We start from the raw sequence: 18,341 nt of genomic DNA, 5'->3' as shown, positions 1-18,341 counted from the left end.
AAGTATTAGAACCGCAAGCTGTTCCCCTTAACAGCTGCATGGGGTGCACCTTTTTATCACTGTCACATACCAATAGTTCGAATGGCATCCTTTGCACCTGATCCTTCCCGCCTTCTGTTTTTTGTTTTAAAGAGACCAAACCAACAAACAGGGGTGCTGAATGGGGGGGGCATCCGCGCGGCACATCAGCATGCCCTGCGGCATGCGCACACGGCGTGGGGCGTGCTAACATCATGTTTGCATGCCACAGGGCATGCATGCAGGGCATCTTGTCGTCATGCAGCCCAGGCTGCCTCAATCACACAGGCAAGGCAGCGCACATGCCAACATAGAAAATAAATGGTGGCCATTGTATGGTGCAATTCACCCATGGATCACTATCCACCAGTTGAAGCCCAACACTTTTAAGCAGTACAGTGGTTCCTCGGGTTAAGTACTTAATTCGTTCTTAACCTGAAACTGTTCTTAACCTGAAGCACCACTTTAGCTAATGGGGCCTCCTGCTGCCGCCGCGCTGCCGGAGCACAATTTCTGTTATCATCCTAAAGCAAAGTACTTAACCTGAAGCACTATTTCTGGGTTAGCGGAGTCTGTAACCTGAAGCGTATGTAACCTGAAGCGTATGTAACCTGAGGTACCACTGTATCTCCAGCTGTGTGCAATACTGAAAGGACAATGCTTTTCTGTTACATTTGAGATCAATAATTCTCTGTCGCACGATCACCTTAAACAAACTGAGCACATTGCCACTAGGGTGGCCAGGTGCCCCTGTCACGCAAGTTATACCTGCTGAAATTCCCTCTTCTACATAACTTTTGCATCTGGCTGCTCTCAAAATTCCACTATGAACCTGTACGCGGTCTTATGGGCAGATCCTAATCCTTGCAGCATCACCAGTGATGTTCAAAAGACAGAACTTTTTAATTGTTGCACAAAAGTATGAAGGAGCTATGAAATTACCCTACAGTGGAATTCTAAGGAGATGTGACTACTACAAACATTTAGGATCTGGGTAGTAGTCTACAGTCCTGAATACAGTGGTGCCCCCCAAGACGAATGCCTCGCAAGACGAAAAACTCGCTAGACGAAAGGGTTTTCCGTTTTTGCGTTGCTTCGCTAGACGAATTTCCCTATGGGCTTGCTTCGCAAGACGAAAACGTCTTGCGCTTTTTTTAAAAAGCCGCTTGAAGAGGCGCAGTTGCGACGGACCGTGCTTCGCAAGACGAAAAACATTGCAAGAAGAAAAGACTCACGGAACGAATTCTTTTCGTCTTGCGAGGCACCACTGTATTCTCACATGGAATAAATGACCATCCAAAACCCAGCATTAGAGAGCTCATGAATCATGCAGTACATCTTCTTTGCAAAAAATCGTTCTTAAAGCATTCCTTCACTTTGCAAAAGACGTTGCACGCCACTTTATCTGTATTCACACTGAGCTCTTAGTTCTACATTTAGCACTGGAAACGTTGTTCCTCCTAGATGGATTGCATGTGCCACATTCTAAATGAGCACTAAACTCATTAGTTCAACCTTCAAGCAGTTCAGTGCAACACGGCTACTACGGTCCCTACAGCAGAACCTTCCAATTAGCTCAGTCAGGGAGGGCAGATACTCATGATTAGATCAATGGGTTTGTGTCTCTCATTGCTATTTTAGAAGGCTAGAAAACAGCTTTCGCAATTCTCTAGTTAGGAAGGTAGGCAGGAGGGGATAGTTACCGGGAACAGGAAAGTATGCGGGAACACCACATACTAGTTAATTTTAGCTCACATTTAAATTTGGAATGGCTTAAGGCCAAACTATCTGTTATATGCAATGGTAGCCTGATGGCTGTTCATTAACAGGAGAAGCTGCCTCAGGAGGAGGTGATTCGAACCAAAGAAGTAACAGGCAAAGGATTCTCTGAAAGCGGCCTTTCCAGTCAAAGGCGTACCTAGGGTTCCTTGCGCCCCCTTGGCAAGGAGCTGTATCTGCGCCTCCCCCAGGGGAAAAAATGCTATTCTCCAGTGGGCAGGGGCCAACGCTCCCCACTGTGTGTGCACAAAATCTATAGTTGCTTAAGGGCCAAGGGAAAGGCACTCTGCACATGCCCAGAGACTCTACTACGGTTTTGCATCTCCCAGAGTGCAGACCAGGCACTGAAAACAGTTGAGCCCTGGCCCAAATTCACACTTGCTGCCCCAATTCTCACGTCCCTCATTGTTCGTCAGATTCCTTTTCTTCTCACTCTCTCACAACCACATCCCTGCTCCCCGTCTTTGCGTGCCGCTGAGCGTAACTGGAAGAGGGGCAAGATGGAGCCATCTGAAGCCACAAGCTTCGCCCCAAGTCTCCTGCCCCAGGGGAGTTCAGCTACCTCGCTTCTCCTCCTGGCCGTCCTTCCTCACCTGTCCTGCGGGCCAACCCAGCTGGTGGTTTTGGTGGCGTGGTCGATGTAGACTTTGCCACTGTAGTCACTAGGTTCCTCCCCACCCTTGGGCATGGGCAGCTCCCGCCTGGGCATATTGCCCACCACTGTTGGCTGCAGCTGGCAGACAGGTGGGCCAAGCCTGGCAGCAGCCCCATGCAAACAGCTCAGCAACCCCCAGCCAAGCCGGTGGCCTGGCAGGTTGGGGCCAGGACACAGGCCTGGCCAAGACGGCTTTCCTTTAATATCTTCTGGGCTCAACGAGGCATGTGACCCTCCCCTGTCCTGAGTCTACTCCACCTGAGGAATGACACACCTCCTCCCCGAGCTAGCGGGCCCCACCTGGGCAGTGGGTCCTTGCTGGACTTCCTTCAGAGAACTGACAGCTGTAAGTTCAGGATCCCTGATAGCGCTCGAAAGATCTCACTCACAAGTGTTGGTGCTGACCTTTAAAGCCCTAAACGGCCTTGGTCCTGTATACCTGAAGGAGCATCTCCACCCCCATCGTTCAGCCCGTACACTGAGATCCAGCGCCGAGGGCTTTCTGGCAGTTCCCTCATTGCGAGAAGTACAGGGAACCAGACAGAGGGCCTTCTCGGTAGTGGCGCCTGCCCTGGGGAATGTCCTCCCTTCAGATGTGAAGGAAATAAATAGCTATCTTCTCTTTTAAAGACATCTGAAGGCAGTCCTGTTTAGGGAAGTTTTTAATATTTAATGCTGTATTGTTTTTATCACTCGATTGGAAGCCACTCAGAGTAGCTGGGGAAACTCAGCCAGATGGGCGGGGTATTAATAATAATAATAATAATAATAATAATAATAATAATAATAATATCTCATGAGATAATTTTGCTCTCCTTGACATCTTGCAAGACTTTGATGAGATCCTGCAGGAAATCAGCACCTACTTCACGTCACATCAGTGCAGGACGGGGGCTCAACAGCTTTGGCTGCCCCCGCCTAACAAAAATCCTGGCTACACCCATGTCTGCCTCTGACCACTCATTGTCATCCCACCATCAGTCCCCTGGCTATGAGCCTTCTCCTCTTGGGGGGTTCCCCAGCTGATGCCAACCACCATCCCTCTGCATCTAGCCAGTCCAAGACACTTGGCTACTACAGCCATGGCATCTGACCAAACCTGGAAGGAGAGGGAGAGAGAGTGGGTTCACATGCCCTGGCCAGTGCCTGCCTCCTGCGACTACAACCATCTGGACTGGGAAAGAGCCTGACCGTCTACTTGCACACATGTGCACACACGCCCTCCACTGCCACGGGAAAGCCTTGTAACTGGCCTGGGGTGCCAAGCAGAGGTGCAATTTTTGCTCACTCACCCCAGGCCTGCACTCTTGGTGGGGGCCAGTTTGACCAACCCCTAAGTATACCCTGTTTTCAGTTTAAAGACAGGGGATGGTGGCTATTGGGCTACTGCTACACACACTTGTGCAGATTGAAGATTTCCCCCAACCTTCCTTTTACTGTTTGGACTGATATGTGTTTGTGAACACGTGACATTAAATGTGCCGTAAATGTGTCAGCTTAAGCAGCTTTTACAGCGGTAGTGCACAAACAGGTTCTTGCTCAATGCCAGCCTCAAGTTCTTGGCAGGGAGAAATGGGTAATTCTAAGGCTGTGTGCTCCATGACCTCAAGTCTATAATTTTTCTTCTTTTCCCTCTTTGTTAAAGCTTAAAAATAAATTATATGCTAAAAACCTGTTTGCGCATTGTGATTTGGAACACTGAACCCTACAATTACTTATTTTTCTGAAACATCTGTAGGTCTCCTTGCCATAATTAAGCCCTGAATTCGTAGCTTAAAATAACTTTGAATTTAGTCAAAAGACTACAATCACGGAAAATGCATGATGCTACTACAAGGAATCTGTGACTTGGTTTCTAGAAGACATTGAGGAGCTAGAGGGTGATAGGTCAAAGGCTCGGGTTGCCTTAGAAATATGATGCAACCTGTCCAGTTACTAAGATCTGCAGAAGAGGCTCTTTTGAGGATGCCACCACCTACAGAGGGCTGTCCTCTCCTTTCACTCCAACTGTGAAATAGAGCAGTGGTTCTCAAAGGGTGTGGTGTGCCACACTGGTGTGGCAAGGGAGGATGGCAAGTGTGGCAGGAAGATTCAAGGACAATCAAATAAACATTTAAACCAGAGTTTCCCAACCTTGGGTCTCCAGCTGTTTTTGGACTACAATTCCCATCATCCCTGACCACTGGTCCTGCTAGGGATGGGAGTTGTAGTCCAAAAACAGCTGGAGACCCAAGGTTGGGAAACCCTGATTTAAACATTTCAGTGTAGTATAGAATAGTATAGTATAATTTGTTTATTTATATTTTGCAGAATATGGATAGAAATCTTTACAAAATGAGAGCAAGAGCATCAAGTGATACTGAGGACAATCCTAGTTGTGATCCAAAATCACCACTCAAACAGAGTGCTGGAGAATAGCATTGGCTATTCTTCTACAGTTCTCCATGGGATTTTCAACTTCAACAAATATGAAAGATCAGAAAAGAGAAATAATTCTCTGTGTTGATGAGGAGTTGAGAGTCCGTCTCAAATTAGACCTAATATAAATGAGATTACCCAGCAAAAGCAAGCTCACACCTCTCATTGAGTTTGTATACATATTTAAGGTAATAAATGCGAGAGGCTTGTTTGTAATTAAATTTTGGGAGGAATTCATGCTTTTATGTAGCTGCATTATTTTATACTTTCTGGATGTCTCATGATATTATAAAGGAATTGTGTTCTATGTTATCAATCAAGCACTGCCGGGAGTTGCTTCTTTTTCCCACCAATGTATTTGTTATCAATAAAAAAAATCAATGTGGCACGAGCAAATTTTTATTCTGAAAGTGTGGCCAAGAGAAAAAGGTTTGAGAATCACTGCATCTATCTCTGCTTTTAGAAAATGTGCCAAGTCACATATTTTCATTTGGCCTTTAAAATTTCCTAATGGTGTTGCTTGTTTAAGGTGTTTTTTATTATGCTTTACTGTTGATTTTAATGTGTTTATGCTGTTGTCTTTTTGATTTGCTGTACACTGCTTTGCTGGGTTACAAAAACGCAGTGTAAACCCATTAACAACAAATGATAAAGAAATAGTAGCAGCCCAACACATACCGCTTAATAGTCCTGAAAATGTGTTATATTTAACGCGGACTGAACTGGTGCTAAATTTACATCTGCAGCATCCTTCCCTCTTACATGTTCATATTATCCCATATTAGTCTACCACATTCAACAATCTGAATTGCTTACTTGAATCTGATTTTGATTTTTGATTATTATTTTTTGCGCAGTAAAGAAGTCAATCAGAAGTTGAAGTGGGTTTTGCAGGGGAATCATCATTTCCTGGCAAGATTCAGCTGCTCATGAATGATTCACCTCTCTTTCATCTCGGAGTAACTAATCACGTAAACAGCAGGGTTCTCTGTACTACTTGCTGGGTGAAGTTTACAGCTATGGAAAACAACGCAGCAAGTCGTGAAAAACTCAAGCTAATCATGAAAGAAAGCGGGTGTAGCTGAAGCATCCTAAAATTCCTTATTTGCATTGATAGAATAACAATATATTACAATAAGAAATGCTGGAATTACAGCACCAGAAAAGTGTTGGTCCACCCATGGAAATCAGTTGATACCCTAATGTAGACTCATCTCCGCTGGCTCACATTCCAACAAATGTTCAAGCTACACATGGATGTTCCACTGCTAAGGTTAGGGAAGCACATACCATTTAATCCCAGGCTAATCTATTACAGATTCACATTTCTGCTCAGCTGCCATGCAGGTTACTTTTTGAAAAATTAACAGTGGAGTTGTGTTTTTTACCTGCAAACCCCACCCACCCCAAATATCATACCCTGTTGCAGATAGCTTTCTTCAAAGTCAAGCTCCTATATACAAGTCAATGATGACAAAGATTTTGGAGAATGTCCTGCTCTATTCTTAGGAGTAATGGGTGCTCCTCTGAAACATTACTTGCTACCCCATTTGCTTACCAGATTACTTCTTGTTGTTGTTTATTAATCAATTAATTCCTATTTATTAATCGCCTTCCACATATATACCTCAAGGTATATATAACATAATAAAACATCTAAAAAACAGTTACACAGAAACAGAATACGAAATTTAAAAACAATACAAAATGGACAGCCATACTTTTTCAACCATATTATTATTAGTAGGGTGTGTGCTGTGTTTTTTGCAGTTGCTCTTGCAAAAACCTCTGTGCAATTATGTAAACCACTTGACAATTACACATTAAAAACATGGTAAATATATTTTCACTCCATCAGGCTTTTGCCTGCAGCGGTTGCTTTTACTTGTGATCTCTGCAGGTGTTGTTTTTAAAAGGATTTCATGTTTCATATTTAAACTGTTTATTCTTTATATTATAATATTTTTGTGTGATGTTAAATTGATTTAAGCATCAGAAAAAGGAGAGAGCAGACATATTCATTTAAATAGAAATAAAAATAACTATGTGTTGTGCTAAAGTCCTGCAGGTGTTTTTCATTGGCAATGATATCCCATCCACACACTTGACATGACCAGGTATGGACATAACCATACTGTGATGCAGTCATTCAACTCTTTTTAAATAGGACTAAATAGGTCCACTGTCATACAGGAAGCAACAGACATTCTCCAAAGGCTATTTTTAAAAACTGAGGAACATAAAATGAAAATAGTAAGGACATATGGGATAAGGGAGTTGCACTTCACACCACTACTTACATTACAAATAATACTTAATAGGCAGCTATCAAACACACACACAGTAAGTCCTACAGCACTGAGGGGAATATATCAAGCTGTACATAGCAGTTCCTCAAATTAAAACTTGCTAGGCAAAACGTTTTGCACAGGAGCCAAATCAGAGGCATTCACTTTTTGTTATCGCTGGCAACACCTGTAGAATTTTTAATCTGCAAAGTATCCCAGCAACCATCAGACTTCTGAAATTTGAACACTAGGTTGCCCTGACCTGGGCAGCAAGCACACAAATCCCATCTCAGCAATTCGCAAGAAACCCTGCAAAGTGGAGAGGCCTCTCATGTCGTATAGGAATTTGAAACAAACAGAAGCAGAACAACTCCCCAAATGCTTCTGCTTGCTCTATGGCTCCCAACTTAACGCCTGGGAGTTACTTAATGGGGATGAAACACTTATTACATAAGAACATAAGAATAACCTGCTGGATGAGAAAGAGCCGGAGCTATGGGTGTGTGTGTGCGGCTGTTTTTGTTTGGACTCAGAGGAAGCCTCCAGAGGGGCGCCATTGAAGCTCTCAGCCTGTGCGTGTGTGTCCACAGATGTGCATGGGGTGGTTGGGTGCCAAACTGGGTCTTTGACCAGGGTGAAATAAAGCCTAGTTTTGCCCCTGGATGAGGCCAGCGGCCCATCTAAGGATCCTGTTCTCACAGCAGCCAACGGGATACCTGTAGGAAACCAGGGAGCACAGCGTGAGCAAGAGCACACTGCTGCCTCCAACACTCCAGGGCATCTGAGGAAATTATAATGGACCCAGGCACTTTTTTAAAAAGGAGGGTGCAAAGCAGTTGTGGGCAGTAGGCCCCACTGAGGCCCTACCCATTGCCTCCCCCAGGTGCTAGGTGTCGCAGGGAGCCCCTCCCCCATCCGGACTTAAAGCAGGTATTCCACTTATAAAACAATCGTCTCCCTGCTTATTTAATTTATATGCAGAATTCATCATGCGAAAGGCTGGACTGGATGAATCCCAAGCCGGAATTAAGATTGCCGGAAGAATTATCAACAACCTCAGATATGTAGATGACACCACTTTGATGGCAGAAAGTGAGGAGGAATTAAAGAACATCTTAATGAGGGTGAAAGAGAGCGCAAAATATGGTCTGAAGCTCAAGATAAAAAAAAACTAAGACCATGGCTACTGGTCCCATCACCTCCTGGCAAATAGAAGGGGAAGAAATGGAGGCGGTGAGAGATTTTACTTTCTTCGGTTCCATGATCACTGCAGATGGTGACAGCAGTCACGAAATTAAAAGACTCCCGCTTCTTGGGAGAAAAGCGACGACAAACCTAGACAGCATCTTAAAAAGCAGAGACATCACCTTGCCAACAAAGGTCCGTATAGTTAAAGCTATGATTTTCCCAGTAGTGATTTATGGAAGTGAGAGCTGGACTGTAAAGAAGGCTGATCGCCGAAGAATTGATGCTTTTGAATTATGGTGCTGGGGGAGACTCTTGAGAATCCCATCGACTGCAAGAAGATCAAACCTATCCATTCTGAAGGAAATCAGCCCTGAGTGCTCACTGGAAGGACAGATCCTGAAGCTGAGGCTCCAATACTTTGGCCCCCTCATGAGAAGAGAAGACTCCCTGGAAAAGACCCTGATGTTGGGAAAGATGGAGGGCACAAGGAGAAGGGGACGACAGAGGACGAGATGGTTGGACGGTGTTCTCGAAGCTACCAGCATGAGTTTGACCAAACTGCGGGAGGCAGTGGAAGACTGGAGTGCCTGGAGTCATGAAGAGTCTAGAAATTTATTATCAATTTATTCTAGAGTCTAGAAATGCCTGGAGTCCACAGGGTCATGAAGAGTCGGACACAACTAAACAACAACAAGAGTATATATTTAAAGTAGATGAATAAATGAGCAAATTAAGTTAATTTGGATAAGCAGAAGATACTAAAAATTTAAGGAACCGCAGAAAGAGGGGGAAGGAAGTCAAGTTTTTGCAATGTTAAATGATTGTAAAATCAGTGACATATATTAACCTGAAAAGCATAAACATAATAATAATAATAATAATAATAATAATAATAATAATAAAGCAGGTCTTCCACACCACAGGGTGTCCCTTATTTCTAGACACACTTGATCCCTGGCATCGCCACACTTTGGCAGACTTTTTGTTGCATTTGCTTGCGCCCACGAGGTTCTAGGTTCAATCCTCGGCCTCTCCAGTGGAGAGCTGTGAGGGAGGCCCTAGTTTTAATAATAATAATAATAATAATAATAATAATAATAATAATACTTCTACCCTGCCCATTCGAGCCACTCTGGGTGGCTTCCAGCGTGCATATAAATAATAATAATAGTAATAGTAATAATAATAATAATAACTTCTACCCCGTCCATTCCAGCCACTCTGGGCGGCTTCCAGCGTGCATATAAACACCAGAAAACCTCTGGAGAGCCTCTGCCAGCCAGTGCAGGCAACACGGAGCTAGATGAGGGACTACTAGGGCAGCTCTCCCTCCGCCCAGCTTCGCCAGCAGGTTGGCGGGATGTCGCAAGGACTCGCAACAAGGGCACGCCTGTAGTTCTCGCCCTGCAAACGCGGCGTTTCACCGGGTTGGCCTGGCAGGGAAGGAAGAGTTGGAAACCCAACCAGACACACTCGCGCCCCTCCGCCCCACCGCCCGGGTCGAGCCGCTCTCACCTAACCCCGCGGAGCGGGCGGCGAGGGCGAAGCAGCAGGCCCCGCGTCAGGCGCTGGAGGGCGGCAGCGCCGCTGAGCATTGCTCGGGAGGGAAAAGAGCCGGGGCGGAGAGGAAGCGAGAGAGCTCCTACCTTGGCCAATGAGAGAGCGCAGAGGAAACCGGTTCTCCCACCCCCGCCCCACTTCAGGGAGGCTCGCTCGGCCCACGAAGCAGGCCGAGGCGGGGAGGAGCTGCTGCCGCGCAGAGGATCATCCAGGGAGGAGCCGCGCAGGGGGAAGGTGGCCGGAGGAGGCCTGGCCGCGCGGTGGCGCGACTTTGCCCGGAGAGGAGGAAGCGTCGAGGGTTGCGAGGGGAAATGCTGCCACGCTGGTTTATTAGAAGCAAATAAGCAAACAAAAACTAAGTAGTGGGGCAAAGTCGCGCCACCGTTATATATCCCAAACAGTGCCGGATTTACGTATAAGCTAAATAAGGTATATCTTAGAGCCCCGGTCTCTTGGGGGCCCCCAAAAAAATTTAAAGGGAAAAAACAACTGGATGTACATTTCCAAAATATAAGTCCCAACAATTTCTTGGATAAAATACATATTTTGTTATGTGCAAATGGCTTTAGATACCTATTAAGGTAAAGGTAAAGGAAGCCCTGACCATTAGGTCCAGTTGTGGCCGACTCTGGGGTTGCGGCTCTCATCTCGCTTTACTGGCAGAGGGAAACAGCATACAGCTTTCGGGTCATGTGGCCAGCATGACTAAAGCCGATGCTGGAGAACCAGAGCAGCGCACGGAAACTCCATTTACCTTCCCGCTGGAGTGGTACCTATTTATTTACTTGCACTTTGATGTGCTTTTGAACTGCTAGGTTGGCAGGAGCAGGGACCGAGCAACGGGAGCTCACCCCGTCGTGGGGATTCGAACCGCCGACCTTCTGATCGGCAAGTCCTAGGCTCTGTGGTTTAACCCACAGCGCCACCCACGTCCCTTTTAGATACCTATTAGGTCCATAAATTACCAGATAGCATATATACAACACCAAAAACAGCGACAATTTGTTGTTGACAAAGGACATCTGGACATATAAAGGGCCCCATTACCTTCAGTAGCTTAGGGCCTCATCAAACCTAAATCTGGCCCTGATCCCAAACAGTCATAGGAGGAGTCAACTTCTTTCCTTCACCCTCCTCCCTAATAAAATATTTCAGGGGCGCTTCCCACCCCATCACCCCCAAAAAAGGCTGCTGGACATAGCCATTCAAATAGTGAGTGTGTGCCACATCATGTGGCCGATTATGCAGGGCAGGACTTGCCTGCCCCCCAATAATAATAATAAGTGCTTTTCTCCTTGGGGGACGCAGGAGTACACGTACCCCTAAACATTTTGTGAATCTCAGTTTGGCCTCATCGAGGGGCAGTATTTCAATATGAGTAGGAAAATGAGAGTACGCCTAAAAAGTTTTTTAGAAAAAAAGCACTGACAATAATAGGTAAAAGGTAAAGAACCCCTGGACGGTGAAGTCCAGTCAAAGACGACTCAGGTTGCGGCGCTCATCTCGCTTTTCAGGCCAATAGAGCTGGCGTTTGTCCACGGACACCTTTCTGGGTCATGTGGCCAGCATGACTAAACTGCTTCTGGCGAAACTGAACACTGTAACAGAAACCAGAGTGCACAGAAACACTGTTTAAATAATAATAATAACAACAATTATTATTATTATTCTACCCTGCACATCTGGCTGGGTTTCCCCAGCCACTCTGGGAGGCTTACAGCACATAAAAAAAAATAATTGTAAAATATTAGACATTAAAAATTTCCCCATACCGGGTTGACTTCAGATGTCTTCTAAATGTCAGATACAGTGGTACCTCAGGTTACATACACTTCAGGTTACAGACTCTGCTAACCCAGAAATAGTACCTTGGGTTAAGAACTTTGCTTCAGGATGAGAACAGAAATCGTGCTCCGGCAGCAGGAGGCCCCATTAGCTAAAGTGGTGCTTCATGTTAAGAACAGTTTCAGGTTAAGAATGGACCTCCGGAACGTATTAAGTATGTAACCCGAGGTACCACTGTAGTTGTTTATTTCATTGACATCTGATGGGAGGGTGTTCTGCAGGGCAGGGAATTTGTTGTGAAAAGTTCCAAAATCCATATTGGAGAAAGGCTGCAGTTCATTTGTAGAGCATCTACTTTACCTGCAGATGGTCCCAGTTTCAGTCCTCAGCATCTGCTGGTAGAGCTGGGAAAGAACCTCATCTTAAACCTTGGAGAGCTGCTGCCAGTCAGTGTACTGTAGACAATGCGGAGCGCGATGGACCAATGGTCTCAGTAAACAGCGGCGTCCTATGCTTGTGTCTACCTCCCCCCCACCCAACAAGTATGTCATTGTAGTTATCAAAACCACACCCCCACCAAAAAGCTGGAAATTAGCACTGAAGGACATCTACGTCTGTGGAGTTTGCGCTGTTTCGTTCTTCCACTGGACGCTCCAAGCTTAGACCCTTGAGCTTTAACATGCCATTCTTTTGTGTTTCTGTACAAATAATTTAGAAACATTTACCATTTCTGGAACCTAAGTTATGTCGCCTGTCTTTTCTTGCTGACCTTTGAAGAGTTTGTAAGCAAACCATTTTTAACTTAACAAATATGTGGTCTATTTCTATGCTAAGGGAAGCGTGGGGAACTTTAGAAGCGATGTAGAAAAGCAAGTTTTAAAGGTCTAACATGCAGCAAAGTAAAACATGTTTTGTGATTTTAAATCTCTGCTTAGGGTACTCTCTCCAAAGAGTACTTGCCCAAAACTTGGATCTATTCTAGGGGCACCCATGGAATTCTCCTTTTCTTGTACCTAGCATTTTATTATTTAACTAAATTACAAAATAGGTTAAGCCGGGGGTCAGCAACCTTTTTCAGCCATGGGCCGGTCCACCGTCCCTCAGACCATGTTGGGGGGGGGGGCAAACTATATTTTTGGGGGGAGGGGAATGAATGAATTCCTACGCCCCACAAATAACCCAGAGATGCATTTTAAATAAAATCACACATTCTACTCATGTAAAAACACCAGGCAGGCCCCACAAATAACCCAGAGATGCATTTTAAATAAAACGACATATTCTACTCATGTAAAAGCACGCTGATTCCCAGACCGTCCGCGGGCTGAATCTAGAAGGCAATTGGGCCACATCTGGCCCCTGGGCCTTAGGTAGCCTACCCCTGGGTTAAGCCGACGCTAATGGCTTCCATTCCCTCAGTGAGGGGAAATTCAGTGCTATTCTTAAATCAGTAGGGGTTTTTTTTTTGAAGGAAAACGTACACCTGGCCTTAGACAGCTCAGCCTCTGCCGCAACACAAAAGTAAGGCAGTAAAAATCCCTCCCCAGCTGCTGTCCATCAGAATAATACTTTCTATATGCAACAGCTAGCTAGTTGCAAAGTATTCATAGAGCGGTCCTTGGTCTGCTTCTTAAACAGCTAACCTGCCCCTCCTTTGTTTTCCCCTTTTGAATATCTGAATCAGAATTCTATAGCTACATTAGCTGGCCAGTATGGTTAGTTCTTCTAAGCTTTTAGAGTTATGTGCTCCATATCTCTCCACTTCCCATAGAGATAACAAGTTTTTTTTAAAAGAGCATTGCCTTCTTCGCAATTGAAATAGCCTCTCAGGAACAATGATAAATATTTGATGGGTCAGAGTAAACACTACAGGTGCTTTTGTGCTGCATAGAAGTGTAATAATCAATGTTTTTCACCCTCAGATGGAAGAGTTCAAACAGTTAGTTTACTCTCCTGTCTAAAAATATAGGAATGACCTACTTATTAACAACAACAGAGGTGGGGAGGAGGAGCTCTGTATCCCTAGAGGAAAAAACAGCACTTTACATAGATTAAAATCCTAGCCTCACTTGCTTGAATTGTCTTCATGTTGAGAGTAGCACTTCATATGTACTACAACTGCAAAGTGCATTTTCTGTTATTTCTCCAGAAACAGCATATTGCAGAATTCAAAGACACCATCAGATTTCATGTCTAGAATTTTACTTGCCAGTTGTGCATTTACAAATGGCATTGGGTCTTTTATCCTGTTTTATTTCTTTATTTAATTTGTATCCCACTTTCAGCTTTTAACAGATGGCTCCTTAAAAAGAGAACATCATCTCTTTCCCTTAGCATGTAGAAGTAGCTTTATTAAGGGTGCAATTGTAAATGTGCTTTCTAGGGAAGAAACCCCACTGAACACCGTGGGATAAGGGTGCTTGCACTTTTAGTATGGAATACCTGTGCTCCTTTCACTACTTTTGGGAGCATATCCACAAAATGTTGTCATCCAGTTGTGCCTTCCTGTGTTTTCCCTTGGCATCTTCCATCTTTTATACACTGCAAAAACCACATAATTTTCATTTGTGGAGGGCAGGTGATCACATCAGGAGTCAGGGCTGTTGTGAGCTGTAGTTCATCAATCGACTACAACTCCCATCATTAAAAGAAAAAGAAAAAACCACACACACTTTTATGCTGTGCTGCATCTACACACCTTCAAAAACTGGTGGGCTCTACCCCAGTCTCAATGAAAGTCTTTGGTCTTCCCCATCCCATTGCTCCACCTCTTTCTTGCCTCCCAGGACATGCTCAGGTACCAAAATTCTTTTTTTGTTTCAGGAGCTACAGATCCTACTTAGTCACTTACGGTGTTGAAAAATCTGTAGCCACATTTACCTGCTTTGCCTTGCTCCAAAGTTAAGAAAGGTAAACAATTCATTTGGGGGTTATGGTTTCTGGCACAGATTACTAGGTGGCTGAAACTGAAGTCACTTATCCAGAAGTAAGTTCATTCAACTCAATGGGACTTATTTATGAGTAGGCATGCATTCGATTTAAGGTGTACAGTTTAAAACAAAACTATAGGGAGCCAGGTAACTGGAATTAGCTGGATCAAGTGCTGAAGATGTGGTTGAGTTCTCTCCCCCCCCCCCCCCTTGTTTGTGATTTTTGTTCTTTCGTTTTTGGCAAACTCTCTTGATATCTCCACAAATTTCAGGGTGGTAAGAGAAAGGAATCTAAAACATACATCACAAAAATTCAGTGCAACGCTGCTATGATGTTAAGCACACTGCAAAGGGCAGAATTTCACAGGAAAACAGTAGCATGACCTCTGTTCTACGGGATGTTTTGAAAATATAAAATCACATTAATTGAGCCTTTACAAATCTTTGGGTTGCACAGAAATTTCTCCCACTGCATAGGCTTTGTAATAAAGTAACTTTCATTCTGTTGCCAGAGTGCAAACAAGGAAAATCTCTTTGGGGGAGGAAACCATGGAATGAGAGTGTTTTAACCATATGATGTGCTTGCACTGCGATTCTGTGGATGTATGAAAAGGAAAACACACACCCTTTGTTAAGATCTTCCTTTAGACTTGTCATTTATTTTGTTTTTGCACAAAATGGTTGCCTACATATTTATTTATTACAAAGCTTCAATAGTCTAAAAAGAATAAGTCAGTGGTATACTGTGCACTTTACAATTGCATCCTAAGGAGCACAGCAGGAATAGTTGGGTTTTCACAACGGGGAGTCATTGCACACATTCAAAGTACATTTTCATTATTCTGCATGATGTTGCTTTCCCAGTACTTTTGATTTTTGTTTTTTTACAGGAAATGATTACCAATGAACACTGACAAGATCATGCTTATATACTCACTAACAAGGCAGCCCCATCCTTGAATTATGCTAGCTGGACAAGGATAACTGTCATTAATTTTCCTTCACTGGTGCATCTCCAAATTACCCTATCATAGTGATGCATTGAGGCCATATGTCAGGCATCAATACAAATGTGTGCATTTGCAGGCAATTGTGTACACATACAGAGGCATACATAGAGGTTGGTGAAACAGACCCCCACACCACCACCCAGGGCACAAAAATCACCTATCAGACTATGGGGTGTATGCCATATATTGTGTGGCAATGAAGCAGCACTGTCGTGGCGAGATCGAACACAGGCAGCTCCTTGTCAAGGGCACAAGGGACCCTGGGTATGCCTCTGTACACATATGTATATTTAACATATCCAGAAACAGAAATATTCTGATCTTAAAGCAGCCAAGAAACAAGCCAGCAAGGAGCTGATGCAGTATGGCAATCAATTTTAAGCCTGACACGCATGAACTCAGTGTAGCTAATACATAATATATACACTGACAGGCTGTATTCATGAGGAATAGCACTTGTCTGTTACAGGGATTCAGCACTGCAGAAGGATCTTGATTGGCACTAGGGGACCGGGGACCAGCCCATCCAAGCAACAAGGCTGCTTGGAGGAGAACAGCATCACCAGGTCATCCTGTCACATGCATTACACCATACGATACATCATCCCTTACTTAGCGCTGGTGTAAGAGAAACTAAAAATACATACAGAACATAAACGCAAAGGCAAATTCCACGGGGGCAATAAAAATTCTTTCCCCCATGGTCAATATTATAATTTTGACTTCTTCTGGAAGAAGCTTGTTGCAGCATTCATGCACTCGTCTGAAAAGCATCTTTCCACAAGCTGGTCACACTCTCGTGAATCGACTGCATGCAGTTTTTCCTTTTCCACACTTCTCATTAACTGCTTGGAGAGGGCTAGAGACTGGGGTGGGGATGAAATAGAAAAAAAATAGTCACTCAAAATGAAGGATGCTGTAATGGGAATTGGGGTTGCTTGTGCGTAAACTGCAAACTGCTCCAAGTTAGTCGTATAGCTAAAACTTTCCCTGGTTTGACAGCCCTTGAAACGCGACTGTCTTAGTCACTGGCAGAATCCGTGAGTGGGCGTCTCCTAAATTTCTTCCAACATAGAAATTCTTTGACGCCCAGTCTCCTCCTAGATTCTCTGCGCGGAAGCCTTCTGCGCAGCGTGGGCGTGCCAAGCTGAGGTCCAGTGCTCTCTCCGCTGATTTCACTGGAAGAGTCTCGGAGCCTCCTCTCCGCAGTACTCTCCACCTTTCCTTCCTCCCTGGTGTCCCCTGGATTTCCTTCCCCAGAGGAAGCTCTCTCTCTCTCCTTGCTAGTTCCCTCCCCTGCATCATTGGAGCGTCTTACCTCTCCTCTTGCCTCTGATGGCAGTTCCCTGACAGATGCCTTATTGGTTTCTGCACATTTGGGGGCTCTAGTCACATAAGGGCAAACAACCTACTATAAATTCAACTGGGATATTATCCCAAGCAAGCCCTATTGGAATAGATAGAACCAGTACAATATGCTGGTCACACCCAATACAATTGCTGAGGAGTCTCTGTGCACAACTTAATCAAAACAAACTTGTTCTTCTAATTAAGTCCTGTTTTAGTTTTTTTAAAAAAAATCTTCGGGAGTGACACCATAATCAAAACCAGTGCCATATCATGGAACCTTGGGTCAAGGTCTTGTTAACCTGTTCAGTAATCCAGTCCTGCTCAAAGTGGCCTCAATCTCCCTCTCATTAGAAAGAAAAAAATCAAGTGCAAAGTACCTTCTGCAACCTTTCCAGTTGCAGCTCTTCCAAGTGTCCCTATTTACTAGGGACAGTCCTGGATTTACAGAAGCCATCCTGGTTTCTCATTTGATCCTGGAATGTTTTTCCTTTGGACATCCCTATTTTCATTGGAGAAATAGGAAGTTTTTCAATGTTTAATGTTTTATTATGTTTTTATATACATTTGAAAATGCCCAGAGTGGTTGGGGGGCAACCGAGTCAGATGGGTGAGGTAGAAATAGTGACATTATTATTATTGGGGGGCAACTCCCATCTCTTGCGGCGGTGCAATTAGTGCCAGCACCGGCCGCTAAGAGTTTGGGTGTAATCTTCGATACCTCCCTCTCTATGGAGGCGCAGATTACAGCTATAACAAAGGCAGCATTTTTTCATCTCCGCCAAGCTAAGCAGTTGGCTCCTTATCTCTCTCGTCCTGACCTAGCCACTGTGATCCATGTGGCGGTCACCTCCAGACTGGATTATTGTAACTCGCTCTACGTGGGGCTGCCCTTGAGACTGACCCAGAAACTCCAGCGGGTGCAGAATGCCGCGGCGAGACTCCTTATGGGGTCTTCGCTGCGAGAGCACATTCACCCGGTACTATACCAGCTGCACTGGCTCCCGGTGGAGTACAGGATCAGGTTTAAGGTGCTGGTTTTAACCTTTAAAGCCCTATACGGCCTAGGACCCTCGTACCTACGGGACCGCCTCTCCTGGTATGCCCCACAGAGAAACCTACGGTCTGCAAATAATAACACCCTCAAGGTCCCAGGCCACAGGGAAGTTAGGCTGGCCTCAACTAGAGCCAGGGCTTTTTCGGCTGTGGCTCCAATCTGGTGGAACACTCTGTCACAAGAGACTAGGGCCCTGCGGGACTTGACATCTTTCCGCAGGGCCTGCAAGACAGAGCTGTTCCACCAGGCCTTTGGCCAGGGCGCAGCCTGACTCCCTCCTCTGGCAACCTGCACAGAATTTTGCTT

General features: G+C 44.8%; 1 protein-coding gene and 1 pseudogene across 5 annotated transcripts in view; both read right to left on the bottom strand.

The window, feature by feature from the left end:
* Positions 1-10,107, bottom strand: part of ECI2 (enoyl-CoA delta isomerase 2) — a 33,842-nt gene extending 23,735 nt beyond the window's left edge. Inside the window, exon 1 of one of the 4 annotated variants that reach the window (XM_083519555.1) lies at positions 9,993-10,107. Coding sequence is in view for 2 of the 4 variants with exons in the window: in XM_083519554.1 (XP_083375680.1) it covers positions 9,862-9,941 (80 nt within the window). In the remaining 2 variants the exon portion in view is untranslated. Of the gene's footprint in view, positions 1-9,861 lie in introns of all 4 variants that reach the window. The other 3 variants (XM_083519556.1, XM_083519554.1, XM_083519553.1) reach the window with 3 other exon arrangements.
* A 2,741-nt stretch (positions 10,108-12,848) lies between these two features.
* The window catches only part of LOC310713817 (enoyl-CoA delta isomerase 2-like), a 45,146-nt pseudogene continuing 39,653 nt past the window's right edge, over positions 12,849-18,341 (bottom strand). The window contains exon 7 of the transcript XR_014530106.1: positions 12,849-16,497. The product of XR_014530106.1 is annotated as an enoyl-CoA delta isomerase 2-like (transcript). The remainder of the gene's footprint in view (positions 16,498-18,341) is intronic.

The sequence above is a fragment of the Podarcis liolepis genome (assembly GCF_965112155.1).
Source record: "Podarcis liolepis genome assembly, chromosome: 8".
NCBI lineage: Eukaryota > Metazoa > Chordata > Lepidosauria > Squamata > Lacertidae > Podarcis > Podarcis liolepis.
This window is presented reverse-complemented; position numbering and strand designations above follow the sequence as displayed.